The sequence below is a fragment of the Muscardinus avellanarius genome, assembly GCF_963383645.1.
Source record: "Muscardinus avellanarius genome assembly, chromosome: 10".
Taxonomy (NCBI): domain Eukaryota; kingdom Metazoa; phylum Chordata; class Mammalia; order Rodentia; family Gliridae; genus Muscardinus; species Muscardinus avellanarius.
This window is the reverse complement of record NC_137796.1, coordinates 12595965-12610842: the sequence shown is the minus strand read 5'-3', so window position 1 is coordinate 12610842 and position 14878 is coordinate 12595965. Positions and strand designations below refer to the sequence as shown.

At 52.1% G+C, this 14878-nt stretch overlaps 1 protein-coding gene across 1 annotated transcript; it reads left to right on the top strand.

Annotated features, from left to right (window-relative positions):
• Nucleotides 1–271: 271 nt before the first annotated feature.
• Nucleotides 272–1072, top strand: EXOSC6 (exosome component 6; the record flags this gene model as incomplete). The annotated part of the gene is made up of 1 exon (XM_080702925.1): nucleotides 272–1072. One exon carries the CDS (start codon nucleotides 272–274, stop codon nucleotides 1070–1072), a length of 801 nt encoding a protein of 266 aa, XP_080559051.1.
• Between the last annotated feature and the right edge of the window lie 13806 nt (nucleotides 1073–14878).

Sequence of the window (14878 nt, the reverse complement as noted above, 5' to 3'; positions counted from 1 at the left end):
TTCACTGACTCATCAACTGTCAGCCTCTGCACTCGGTTCAGGAAAAGAACGCACACAAGTCCTTCTTGAGCAAGAGTGAGGAACCCATAAAAAGTCCCAAGTGGAAAAGTGAACCGCGCACACCTTTCTCAGGTGAGGGGGGAGGGCGCACGCCGTTCTCCCTCCGGGCCGCCAGGGGGCAGCGCCGCCGCGCCCGCCGCCGCCTTCCCGACAGCCCTCGCGCGGGCGCGCGCCTTGAAGCGGGCGGAAGCGGCCGCACGCCCGCGCAGCCATGCCGGGGGACCACCGCCGCATCCGCGGGCCGGAGGAGTCCCAGCCGCCGCAGCTGTACGCCACCGGCCAGGACGACGCCGAGGCGCCCGGCGCCCGCGACCCCACGCGGCTGCGGCCGGTGTACGCGCGCGCCGGGCTGCTGAGCCAGGCCAAGGGCTCGGCCTACCTGGAGGCGGGCGCCACCAAGGTGCTGTGCGCCGTGTCGGGGCCGCGCCAGGCCGACGGCGGGGCGGGCGGCGAGGCCCCGGCCGCGCTGCGCGGGCGCCTGGTCTGCGACTTCCGCCGCGCGCCCTTCTCGGGCCGCCGGCGCCGCGCGCCCCCGGGCGGGGGCGAGGAGCGCGAGCTGGCGCTGGCGCTGCAGGAGGCGCTGGAGCCCGCCGTGCGCCTGGGCCGCTACCCGCGCGCGCAGCTCGAGGTGTCGGCGCTGCTGCTGGAGGACGGCGGCTCGGCGCTGGCCGCCGCGCTCACGGCCGCCGCGCTCGCCCTGGCCGACGCGGGCGTCGAGATGTACGACCTGGTGGTGGGCTGCGGCCTGAGCCTGGCGCCGGGGCCCGCGCCCGCCTGGCTGCTGGACCCCACGCGGCTGGAGGAGGAGCGCGCCGCCGCCGGCCTCACCGTGGCGCTCATGCCCGTGCTCCATCAGGTGGCGGGACTGCTGGGCAGCGGGGAGGGCGGCCAGGCCGAGAGCTGGGCCGACGCCGTGCGCCTGGGCCTCGAGGGCTGCCAGCGCCTCTACCCCGTGCTGCAGCAGTGCCTGGTGCGGGCCGCCCGCCGGAGGGGCGCCGCCGCCGCGCCCTGAATCAAAGCCTGCGCCGCCGAGGACGCCGAGGACCCCGCCGCCGCCGCCCCGCAGGGACCTGTGCCGCCCGTTCCCAGCCTGCACCCGGCGAAGGAGCTGGCGCACCGAAGATGATGAGGGGAGGTGTGTGCGCGCAACCGACGCTCGCGACAGCTGTCAGAGGACCTTTTTTTAAAAAAAGCCAATTATCCTATTAAAGGGAGTTTGCTAGTTTGGCTCGAGCTCTGCCCTGATTGAAGAAACAGTGAAAGCCGCCTCACTCTCGGCCAAGGTGGGAAAGACTTTTCAGCTGGACTCACCTGGCGGAGAACGCCGCAGCCCAGTCATTCCCGGGCTGGGTTACCAGGGGGCTGTGCCTTCTCAATATCTAAACTAAAACAAAACAGAAATCCCTTTTGTATTTGAAAAAGGCCATCTCTGTGGTCCTTAGTATGGGACTTAAAGGAGCAAGACTCTTGGGAGCTAGGCAGTGACTTCTAGGATGCTTGATGTAAAGGCCTTGGGGCAGCACTGTCTTAAATATTCCTGTTTCTTAAGCCAAATTAAGCAAAAGAGAGGGCTGAAATAATTGAAGCAGCCTTGGGGGCTCGTGAGGGAAATGTGCTGAGGGTGTGGGAGCTGCCTCCTTGAGGGTCAGGGCTGGGCAGCTACTGAAAGAAGAATAGGAAGAGTTGAAGGGCCTCTGGAGCGCTGTTAGGTGCACCTGGGCTTAGCACACAGCTCAGACTTGGAGACTGAGGGACTGCCCTGAGGGTCCTGGACACTAGGAATAGGATATGTGCATACAGCCTGGCTGTTCTGTAGGGCAGGCCTGGCCTTGACTGACCAGAAAGGTGGGGAATTCACTGGCTCCTGGGCCCTGGCTGGTCAGTGCTCAGGGCAGGTTGGAGGAAGCCGGGTGAGATTGCCAGGCAGGCAGCCTGGTCCCCCTCTGTACCCATTTGATAGGAGCTTTGAGAGCTGGCCCAGGGCAGCCCGAGAACCAGAATGACGTCCTGGGGTCACAACAAGAACTGTTGGCTAGGGCAATAGAAATTTTATTTTTTCCAGCCGGGCGTGGTGGCGCACGCTTGTAATCCCTGCACTTGGGAGGCTGAGACAAGAGGATCGCACAGGTTCGAAGCCAGACTCAGCTACTTAGGTTTTCAGCAACTTAGACCCTGTTTCCAAATAAAATATAAAAAAGGTCTGGGAGTATAGCCCGGAGGTAGAAAGCCTCTGGGTTCCACCCCCAGTACCACCAAAAAAAAATTTTTATTTTTTCCCTTCTGACAATACATTTTGCTTGAGCAGATCTGATATATATAGGATACTAGCCAGAAATGGTATGAAATGGGACATACAAATGGTACCCCTATTCTGGTGGGTGGCTTTGTAGGAATGGAACCAAAATGGACGAGGTGGGGCGCACACTGAGGACCTTACGGCCCAGTGTCAGACGGGGAAGCCGAGCCAGCTGCTGCAGGGTGTTCCACACCACCATGACTTGGTGGCCAGTGGGGCGCCAAGAACACCTGAGGCTACATCTGTACCGATGGAACTCCCTGGGTTGGCGGGGACTGTCGACTGCCTCCTGCAACATGGCTTCATTCTCATGAGAATGGTAAACTGCTGCCGGGATGCCCCTGGCCTCCCTCCCCACCCGCCAGCCCTGGGACTCAACCTCCAAAGCTTATCCCACCCCTATAGGGAGGCTCTCTGGTTGGCCTGGCTGAGTTGTGCCTCCATCGCCCTAGTTCCAGAATCGGGGCGTCAGGTTCCGTGGGTGCCACTAGGAGATCTTCAGAAAAAAGTGCGAGGCAAGGATGGGAGCCCCTCGAGAAGGGGCGCGGAGCAGATGAGCCTGGATGGGTCCTCACCTGCTGGCTGTCCTGGTATGATGATGCTTCATCTATAGAGAAAGCAGAAGCAATTCTGTGCCATCACTTCCCTGGGGAGCATGGAGGTGTGCAGACAGCACAAGGCTCCAGGAAGGAGGTGGGAGAGGGGCCTGGAGAGGGCAGAAATTTGGGGTTAGCAAGCTTGTCGGGTGGTTCTTATTGCTAGGGAACCAGGGCCATGGGACACATCTCAAATCTCCCCTACCCCCTGCCTTCCAGAACTGACCCAGCCAAGCTGGCCAAGCCCACAGTGGGGACAAAGGCAGGGCCATCCTCGGCACTGCTCGGGAGTAGACACCATGTGCTACACAGACCTGAGAAGCCACAAGGGAAACCACGCGGACCCAAACACGAGAAGGAGGAGGGGCTGGGCCACTCACGGCCTGCTGGGAGTCAGTGCTTCCCTCGGGGCTGTCCACTTCTGGACTCTTGCTGGGGCTCAGTCGTTCTGCGAAAGGAGCCCTCACTACCCAGCCCTCTGTGGTCTTCATGATCCTTTGTCCCTGTGCAGAGTTGTCAATCCATGGCAAAGTTTAGTGCCTCCAGCTGATCCCATCAGGGGCCCAGCACTGCCCAGAGGGCGAGAAGCAGACGGACCAGGCGCTGCTGGGGCCTGACCTGCACACTGTTCCATGCGCTCCAGATTCTCCAGCAGGCCGTCCACCTGGGCTTTGATCTGGCTCAGCTCACCCCTGATGGAGTGCAACTCCTCCATCCCCGCTGCAGGGAGAGGGGTCAGGGAGGCCACAGGGGCTGAGGGCAGTGCTGCCAGGGCTCCCGGGCCTGCCCACTGTGCCCAGGGCCACCCGGCTCCTCCCAAGCACTGCAGGAGGGAGCTGAGCCCCCACTCACGCTGTATCAGCCCCAGGGGTGGGGGCAGAGACAGACGGCTATTCCTGGAGCCCTTGTGGGGACTGCGGCTGCTCTTGACCCCCATGCCCTCGTGGGTCCTTCGGATCTTGGGAGGCACCTGGTTGATGAGTGGGGGGATCCTTTGATATTCATACATCCTACAGGGACAGGACAGGGGGAGTCAGGCCAACCAGCTCTACCTGCACCCCCAGAGGCTCCAGAGGCAGGACCCGCCCACCTGTAAGCGCCATCCTCTCTGTGTGGCTTGAAGTTCAGATTATAGTTACTGTTGCTGCTGAGACAAATGAGAAGGGGGTCACTCTCCACAGCCAGTCTCTACCCATCCTCAGTTGAATCTGGGGAAGCTGGAGTGTGCAGCCCTTCTGTAGAGTGCCAGGATTCTCCACCCTCAGAACCCAGGGAGATGCTCAAGGTCACTTAGAGACCACAGCAAAGCAGTGCCCTCCTGGTTGGACTCTGACAGTCCCTACCGCAGGCTTCTCCAAAGGCCCCTCTGCCTGAGCCGGGCACCGCCGACGTTCTGGATCTAGTCTGGCAGAGGATGGAAAGGAAGAGTTAAGTCAGAGCCCACAGGAGTGGGTGTGAGAGCCTTTAATCCTGGCATGGAGATTGCCAGAATGCCGGGCCCAGTGCAGGCGGGGCCAGTGCTGTGGCCAGGCAGGCAGGCCCCCGCCAGTTTGCTGCAAGAAAGGCCTCCAGCTCCGCGGGGCGCCGGTGCCCGGGAGGCTGGGGATCCATGCAAAGACCGGTTTCTTCTGCCTGGGCCGGCAGGGCCTTTGGGGGGACACCGGGCAGGAACATCAGGTCCCATGGCGCTGGGGCTGGGGAGGGTGATCAGTTCAGGGTAGTGGAAAGGATGTGTGGAAGGGAGGTCAAATTCCGAAACAAATGCTAGGCATAGTAGTGCACTCCTCCAAGCCCAATACTTGGGAGGCTGAGACAGGAGGACCATAGTTTCGAGGCGAGCCTCAGCAAAAAAAAAGTCCTGAAAATGTTCTGGTACTGTCGCCCAGGTACCCAGCACAGAGCCTGTCCACCGGCGGCGAAGCCTGTGGGGCCTCCTGGGGCGGTCTGGAGGACGTCCACAGTGCGGACTTTCCCTTGGATTCGGCAGGGTCCGCAGAACTGCAGGCGAGGTTTCCGGCCACTCCTGCTTTCTGGCTTCGGGGGTTCTGGCGGGAAGCGCAGGATTGCTGCGGACTCGGTCGGTGGGAGGAGAAAGAGAGCGAGCCGGGAGCAACCCGGGCTGGAGGCTTCGCCCAGCGAGGTCGAGTTTGGGTTCCGAGAAACCCGGGGCAGAACTCCGGAAGAAAAAGTGTCGAGATCAGATCTCGCCCGAGTGCTTGCTATGAACCAGTTAAGGAATGATGCAGGAACCTAGAGCACTTGGGCATTGGTGGTTCAGTGGTAGAATTCTCGCCTGCCACGCGGGAGGCCCGGGTTCGATTCCCGGCCAATGCACATAGTTGCTTTTTTTACTTTTCCTTCTCTTAATTGCATTTGTCAAGCCACCTCCTCCAGCGACCTCAGGGCTCAGAGTGGGAAAAGAGGAGGGGACCTGTGTGGACCGATCCTTCCTCCACCACTCCCTCCATGTTTGCAAGTTCAACTTAGGTCCCAGATGAGCCCCATTCCCGAACCTCCCCTGGGACCATGTCCAGGGGCTGCTCCAGCGACGTGGGGAAGCACTTTGTTGTTTGCGTAGGAGTCCTGGGCACAATGGGGTCTTGAGGAGATCACTTCTGTCCACCTGCGCCCCCAGTCTTTTATTTATTTATTTTCAGTACTAGGAATTGAACCCAAAGCTACACCCCCAGCCAATTTTTTTTTTTTTTTTTTTTTTTTTTTTTTTTTTTTTGTACTGAGTTGGAACCCAGGGGCTTTCTACCTCTGGGCTATACTCCCAGACCTATTTCATATTTTATTTGGAAACAGGGTAGTTGCTGAGAGCCTCACTAAGTAGCTGAGGCTGGTTTCAAACCTGTGCAGCCTCCCAAGCGCAGGGATTATAAGCGTGCGCCACCACACCTGACTCTTTTTTATTTTTTTAATTCATATTTTGATTGATTGATTGATTTTTTGTGTTGAGGGTTGAACCTAGAGGCATTCTCCCTCCAAGCTATACCCCTTATTCCAGCCTTACTTTTTAAGTTTTTATTTGGAAAGAGGGTCTTACCAAGTTGCTGAGAGCCTTGCTAAATTGCCAAGGCTGGCTGTGAACCTTCCATCCTCCTGTCTCAGCCTCCCAAGTACTGGGATTATAAGCGTGCGCCACCATACCTGGATATTTTTTATTTATTTTGAAACAGGGAATAACTAAGTTGCCGAGGGCCGTACTAAATTGGTGAGGTTGGCTTTGAACCTCTGATCCTCCTGTTTCAGCTTCCCAAGGACTGGGATTACAGGCCTGTGCCACCACACCTGGCTGCCTCAGGTGTTGAATGCTCACAGGCTCCCCAGCATGGATCTGAGTTCCTTCTGGATAGGCAGGATCGCGCCCGGTTGCTTCTAGTCCCCGTCCACAGTGTGCCCCAGGGTGGGTGACAGGACTGGGTCCAAACATGCTGGGTGAGGGATTGGGGCAGAAAATATAAAATCTGATGAAGGCAGCGGGGTATGGTGGTACCCTGGAGTCCTAGTGCTTGGGAGGCTCTGATGGGAAGATCAAGATTCAAGGTCGCCGGTGTGGTGGCGCACGCTTGTAATCCCCGCGCTTGGGAGGCAGAGACAGGAGGATCGCGCAGGTTCGAAGCCAGCTGAGTGCGCTGGCTTAGGAGACCCTGTTTCCAAATAAAAATGTAAAAATAGGTCTGGGAGTGTAGCCCAGAGGTAGAAGGGCTTCCAGGAACCCCAGTACCACCAAAAAAAAAAAAAAAAAGAAAAAGAGTCAAGGCCAGCCTCAGCAATTTAGGGAGAAAGAAGAAAAGAAAGAAAGAAAGAGAAAGAAGAGAGAAAAGGAAAGAAACAGACCAGACTCCCCTAGATGCGAGTCTGCACATGAGATGGCAAATCAACACAGCACGTGCAGGTCTGCAGCACTGAAGAGATCCAAGGCTGGAAAGCGAGCGTGAAGCCAGGTGCAGTGATGCATGCTTGAATCCTGGTACTTGGGAGGCTGCGATAGGAGGACCTCAGGTTTGAGGACAGTCTCAGCAACTTAGTGAGACCCTGCTTCAAAATAACAAATAAAATAGAGCTGGGAGCCGGGGTTGGTGATGCACACTTGTAATCTCAGTACTTGGGGGGCTGAGACAAGAGGATCACAAGGTTTGTGGCCAACCTCAGCTGCCGTGAGGTCCTCTGCAATTTAGTGAGACCCTGTTCCAAAATAAAGAATAAATATAGGACTGGGGGTGTAGGTCAGAGGTAAAAGACCCCTGGGTTCCACACCCAGTACCAAAAAAAAAAAAAAAAAGAGCTGGGAGTATATCTCAGATGTATATATGCCTCTGGGTTCAATCTCCAGTACAATAAATAAATATATATATGTATACATAAATTATATATAATTTTTTTTGTACTGGAAATGAGATCCAGGGGCATTCTAGCTCCAAGCTACACCCCAGCCCTGTTTTTTTTTATTCTTTATTTTGAAACAGGATCTCAGTTGCTGAGGGCCTCGAACTGTGATCCTCCATTTCAGCCTCCCAAATGCTATATAAAATTTACATACAAGCCGGGCGTGGTGGCACACGCTTGTAATCCCGGCACTTGGGAGGCTGAGATGGGAGGATCGCGCAGGTTCGAAGCCAGCCTCAGCTAGTGAGGCTCTCAGCAACTTAGTGAGACCCTGTTTCCAAATAAAATATAAAATGTGGGCGACCGAGAAAAGCGGGGCTTAAGAGCCCCGCTAACAACCAATCTCCATTACCACAAAATCAGCGCCTTTCATAGCCAGAAAACACCATCACCAGAGAAACAAAAAAATCACCAAGCTCCAGAGAGAAAGCAGACTGAGAACAGAGCTCAGAGCCACAGAGGAGATACACGGGCCTCACGCCCGAGGACACGGCAGCAGCGCCATACTGCCGGCGGCAGCGGCAAATTCACCGGACGGCTACAGCAAGCCGAGGTGAGCCACTGCGGAACAGCCTGGCGGGATTTCTCGCCGCAGGTAAAATCTAAAGATCTAAAGCTCCCAGTGGCTGAGCTCAGCACACGCTGCAGGGATTCAGAGTGGAAATCAAAACCAAGAAGAAATACGCCAGCCTCACGGCCGAGGGCGTAGCAGCGGCGCCATATTGCCACCGGCGGCAGCAGCAGATAATTCACCGAATCCAGTACAGCTACATCTGCGTGCTCAAGAACAGTGAGTCAAATTGCGGGCCACAGAGGAGAAATCCCAGTACTGTACTCCCTGGGACTTGACCCAGTGGGGGAGGGGCGGTGGCAGAGATATCACACCATAGGAGAAAGTGCAACCTGGCACCCTCCATAGTTTAAAGCAGCCTCTATCGACTCTCTGGGTCGGAGACTCTGTGATACAACCCAGTAAAGGAGTAGTGGGGTCTGAGATACTACTGACTCGAGATCCAGAACACCTTAAGTGAAGTCATAGTGACCCAAGGGAAGAACCCAGAGAAGGCACAAACTTCCGAAATCATGGGAAAGAGGAATAATGCTGGAGCAATGAATGCCCACAACCCCACAACATCAGAACCTGATAAAACAGAAAATCAGAGATTTCTAGAAGATGAAATCAGGAAAATAACTGTAGAAATAATAGAGGTGCTTCAAAAAGAACTCAGAGAGAGCCAAAAAGAGATAAAAGATGCAATTAATGAAGTAAAGGCCTCAATTCAAAGCACAAACAACCGATTAGACCACATGGAGAACAGAATCTCACTCTTAGAAGATGATCATTCCAAAAATGAACGCATAGTTTCTAATCTAGGAAAAAATATCCGACAGCAGGAATCTGATATTGAAGAAATATGGGCCCATTTTAAGAGAGCTAGCCTAAGAATAATTGGAATAGAGGAGGGAAAAGAAAGTGAAACCAAAGGGATCAACAATCTCTTCAAGGAAGTAATAGCAGAAAATTTTCCAAACATAGAGCAAGAGGTTGATACACAGGTCCAGGAAACTTATAGAACCCCCTTAGACAGGATTGGAGAAGAGGATCCCCACGCCACATAATTGTCAAAATGACCAAGGTGGAAGCCAAGCAGAGAATCTTAAAGGCAACAAAAACAAAGGGCCAAGTGACATTCAGAGGCAAGCCAATTAGAATCACTCCAGACTTCCCAAACCAAGTCATGAGAGCCAGAAGGGCTTGGAGTAACATATTCCAAACTCTGAAAGAAAACAACTTCCAGCCAAAAATTTCCTACCCAGCAAAACTTTCTATCAAATTAGATGGAGAAATAAGAAGCTTCCATGACAAACAGAAACTGAAGGAATTTATGTCTTCAAAACCAGCACTAGAGAAAATACTCAAAGAGATTAACTACAAAAAAGAAATAGGGAGTTTGTATACTCTTCTGTTGCCTGTGCCATTGAAATCATATCCAAGAAATCACTGCCAATTTCAGTGTTGTGAGGTTTTATGACCCAGATTTTCTCCTAAAAGTTTATAGTCTTAAGATTTATATTTAGGTCTTTTATCTATTTTGAGTTAATATTTGTATATGGGATTAGGTAAGGGTCCAACTTTATTCTTTTCCATGTAATATTATGTTTCAACAATATTTAGTTAAAAGATTATTATTTCCACCACCAAATGTTCGTGGAATCCTTGTCAAAAATAACTTGACAATATATGGAAGAATGTATCTCTAGGCTTTTATTTAACTCCAATGGTTTATATATCTGCCTTTAGAACAGTACTACACTGTTTCAATTATTGTAGCTTTATATGGTTTGAAATCAGAAAATATATATCTTCTAGCTTTATTCTTTTTCAAGATCGTTTTGGGTATCTAGAGTCCATATTCCATATTAGGATAGATTTTTTTTCTGAAAAATAAATATATAAATATATGATAGTTTCACCTAAAAAAATAGAAAAAAAATATTCTCTGGTAAGAAAGAAAGTAAAAAGAAATATTGAAATGTTATCTTTAAGTCATCAAAAGCTTGGTATCAGACAAATGAAACTGTTATGTGAGATTATCATTTTTAATTTTGGATAAATTGCTATAATACTAGATGTCAACCACTAAGCCAAGCATGGGAGGGAGGGATGGGGAGAGAATGGGGTGGGGATCGGGTGGGGGCTGACTGGGCGATGTGTGCATATATGTCTACAAAAGTTTGTATCCCACTATGATGTATGAATACAGTGCACCAATAAAAAATAAAATAAAATAAAATAAAAATAAAATAAAATATAAAATGTGTCTGGGAGTATAGCCCAGAAGTAAAAAGCCTCTGGGTTCCACCCCCAGTACCACACACAAAAAATAATAAATTAATTTAAAAAAATGTACAAAGCTGGGTGTGGTGGCGCATGCTTGTAATCCCAGCGCTTGGGAGGCTGAGACAGGAGGATCGCACAGGTTCAAAGCCAGCCTGAGCTACTTAGTGAGGCTCTCAGCAACTTAGTGAGACCCTGTTTCCAAATAAAATATTTTTAAAAATAAGGTCTGGGAGTTTAGCCCGGAAGTAGAAGCCTCTGGGTTCCACCCCCAGTACCACCAAAAATAAAAAATTAAAAAATTAAAAATAAATAAATTTAAAAATTTACAAACAAAATATATATAATTTAAAAATTTACATACAAAATATATATAATTTGTAATTTATTATATATAGAAAGAATATATACAGTATATATACCTGTATATAGATATATATGGGGGGAGGGAGAGAGCGCGAGCGCTGTGGGTATAGCTCAGTGGTAGAACACGTTTGCATTGCATGTTGGAAGCCCTGGATTTAATCGCCACACAAAAAGCTTCACAGAAATTGCTTTAAGCTTCCCAAGTGAGAAGCAAGATGTCATCCAGAAAGGTTCCCATTTATTTCTCAAACATCTATACGTGGAAGAAGCCCCATCCCCCTCAGGTAAGGCTCCCCTCAGAAACCCGGGGCCCCTGACTCCAGGGTGGCAGGGGGGGCACCTGCCCATTAGGGTGGCAGCCTGGTAAGGACAAAGGGCTGTGGAATGTGCTGGGTGGATTCCCACGGGCCGAGGAACAGGGCACCTCCTGACAGCCCGAGCAGCCCACCCTCTGGGTGCACAGTACACTTATGCAGCCTCTGAGAGTCCTTGTCCTGTCCCAGGGGAACCAAGGCAAGCCAGCACGCAGCCTCCCTCCCCACCCAGCCCCAGGCAACTCACCAAAACGCTGAGCCCTGCTGTCTTTTCTGGCCTGGCTGGAGAGGGCCGGGCCCGGGCTCCAGAGCCATGTCCAAATCTAAAGAGAGCAGGTGCGTGGGGCCAAGGTGAGGGCTCAGGGAAGGCCAGCAGGAAGGTGACCCCAGGCCAGGGACAGCCTGGCCCAGCCGCCCATGGATCTGGGCCTCCTGCCCAGGCCTGGGCTCAGTCTCCTGGGGGTCATCTTAGAAGTGTCTCTATTGATGCCAACACATTCTTGGATCAGTACTGAATGTAGTTCCATCTATGAAATATTTAAAAGTAAGTGGTGGCTGCTGTATTTAATAAAAGCAAGTTTACCAATTTAAAAAAATAAAAGTGTCTCTAAGCTGGGCATGGTGGCGCACACTTGTAATCCCAGCATTCGGGAGGCTGAGAGTGGAGGATCCCGATTCATGGACAGCCTCAGCTACTTAGTGAGGCCCTCCACAACTTAGTGACACCCTGTTTGAAAATAAAGAATAAGGAATAGGGCTGGGGTTGCAGCTCAGAGGTAGAATGCCCCTGGGTTTCCATCCCCAGTACCGGGGGAAAAAAAAAAAAAAAGTGTCTCTAGACAGCCAGGTATGGTGGTGCAAGTTTATAATCCAGTACTTGAGACAGCAGGGTAACAGGTGCATGGCCTGCCTCAGCAATTTAGCAAGGACCCCTGCAACTTAGTAAGACCCTGATTCAAAATAAAAAATAAACCAGGAATGGTGGCACATTATAATCCCAGTACCTGGGAGGCTGAGACAGGAGCACCTCAGGTTTGTGGCCTGTTCCAGCTACTTAGTGGGACCCTCCGCAACTTAGACCCTGTTTAAAAATACAGAATAAAAAATAGGGCTGGGCATGGTGGCACACGCTTGTAATTCCAGCATTTGGGAGGCTGAGACAGGAAGATTGCAATTCGCGGACAGCCTCAGCTACTTAGTGAGGCCCTTTGCAACTCAGTGGGACCCTGATTCAAAATAAAGAATAAAAAATAGGGCTGGGGGTGTAGCTTGGAGGTAAAAATGTACCTGAGTTCAATACCCCAGTCTGGAAAAATAATTAATTAATTAATTAATTAATTAAATTTTTTAAAGAATTTTAAAAATTGCTGAGGGGCTGGGCTGTAGCTCAGTGGCAAAGTGTCTGTCTTGCAGGTGTTGGCTCCCTGGGTTTGATTCCCATTTCCAAAAAGACAAAAAAGACCCTCATAAAAAGAGGGGTCTGAGGGTAGAGCTCAGAAGTGGATGACCGTGGGTTCCATCCCTAGAACCCAAAACAAAAATAAGTAGCTGAGGCTGGCTTTGAACCTGTGCGATCCTCCTGTCTCAGCCTCCCAAGCTGGGGAATTACAAAGTGCACCACCACGCCCAGATTCAAAAAATAAAAATAAACCTCTAGACAAAGAAATAGACAGTTCTTTTTGGCACCCTTCAAAACAAAACCACCATGGAAAGTTGGGAAAAAGTCAATACTCTTTCCTTGGAACCTAAATCTGTGCTCAAAATGGCCCTCATTTGCCCAGACCCTGGAATTGGGGTGGTACCGTCAAAAAGCAGGAGAGGGATGCCTGTGATTCTCGGGTCCGCTGAGAGACGCCCGGTGCTGGTCCTGGTCAATTCTTGAGTGTCCTGCCGCGGCCAAGGACGGAGAGCAGCGTGTGACCGGCTTCCCAAACTGTCTGCTCTGCCAGGCCCACGCCCCCCGCAGGCCCTGTGCTAAGCCCTGTGCCGGCTGCTGCTAGGACAGCTGGGCGGCCTGAGAAGCGAAGGGAGTCCTTGTACAGGACAGTCGATCCTCCTGTCTCTGCCTCTCAAGCACAGGGATTATAAGCGTGCGCCACCACGCCTGGCTTATTTTTAGTTTTGAAATACGTTCTCAATAAATTGTCGAGGGTCTTGCCAACTTACTGACGCTGGACTTAAACCTGAGATCTTCCTGTTTCAGCTTCCCAAGTACTAGGATTACAGGTATGAGCCACCATGTCTGGCTGGCTTTAAGTATTTGAGAAGAAGTCTTTTTTCTTTTTTTCATGGTACTGGGGACTGAACCCAGGGGTATTCTACCTCTGAGCTACACTGCTACACCCAGCCCTATTTTTTTTTTTTTTTTTTTTTTTTTTGCGGGTCTGGGGATGGAACCCAGGGGCATTCAACCTCCGAACTACACTCCCTGCCCAATTTTTTATTCTTTATTTTGAAACCGGGTCTCAATGAGTTGCAGAGGGCCTCACTAACTAGCTGAGGCTGTTCGCGAACTGCGATCCTCCAGGTCTCAGCCTCCCGAATGCTGGGATTACAAGTGTGCGCCACCACGCCCAGCTTCTCTTCCAGTTTTGACACTCCTACTCTTCCAGAGCCTCCCGGGAGCTAAACCAAACCTTCCCCTCACTCAATTCTGCTCAGAGTTGCCAGCATTCATTTCTGTGGCTTAAAACTAAGAATTTTAATTAAAACAAAAATAGGACCAGAGGTGGATGGAACAAGAAGCTCTGGAGGAAACGGGAGCTCTAAGGCTGATAAGTGGCCAGGGACAGCGAAAATCCAGGTAGTATTAAGGGACAGGACGCCACAGCCCGTGACGCGCCATAGCTGGACAGTTGATCCTGTGACCCCGAGAACAAAGCACCCATCAAAGGCAAGGCTTTGAAGGACCTCGGCCTCCTGTCATGGAAGAGTGCCAGATCACTCTGAAGCCACGGTCCAATCGCCAGAGGAGGGCGATGCCCAAAGGATGCCCTACCTACGAAGCTCAGATTCTCTAGAATATTCAGTCTCCAGTTTGAGCTCTTCCCAAACACGCCATCGGGCAGTCTCTTCAGGTCCACTACACACACACAGAAAAAGATAGTTATGTCTCCCCCGTCCCCCGGTACTGGGGATGGAACCCAGGGGCATTCTACCTCTGAGCTACACCCCCAGCCCCATGTTTTTGTTTTTGTTTTGTGGGTCTGGGGATGGAACCCAGGGGCATTTGACTTCTGAGCTACACCCCCTGCCCTATTTTATTCTTTGTTTTGAAACCAGGTCTCACTGAGTTGCAGAGAGCCTCACTAAGTAGCTGAGGCTGTCTGCGAACCGCAATCCTTTGGTCTCAGCCTCCCGAATGCTCAGCCCCATTTTTTTAACCTTTATTTTGAAACAGGGTCTCAGTGAGTTGCAAAGAGCCTAAGTAGCTGAGGCTGTCCACGAACCGCGATCCTCCTGTCTCAGCCTCCCAAATATTGGGATTACAAGCTTGCGCTACCACGCACGGCTATATCCATTTTGTGTATGTGTGTGGTACTGAGGATTGAACCCAGGAAGGGTTTCTTTGGGTGTGGCCTGTGGACTGCTGGGGAGCCCTCCAGGGTCCTCACTGACTGGGGTCCCCATCCACTGGCTGCTGACGCAATGATCCGGCCCCATGGCCCCACAGCACATGAGGGGTGCACTTCTGTCTCCAAAATACCCCGGGGCCCCTATGTGCCACCTTCCCCAGAGAGCCCTGGTGGCATCCCAGGGGAGCAGCAGACCTGGCTCAGGCAAGGGGGCAAGGCCTAGAGAGCAAAGCCCCTGGGAGGAGGAGGAGGAGGAGGAGGAGGAGGAGGAGGAGGAGGAGGAAAGGAGAAGGAGGAGGAGGAGGACGAGGAGGAGGAGGAGGACGAGGAGGAGGAGGAGGAAGCAGCTGCCAAGTGCGGTGGCACACACCTGTAATCCTAGTACATTTGGGGGGGGGGACTAGGAATTGAACCCAGGGGAAGTCTACCTTTAAGCTACA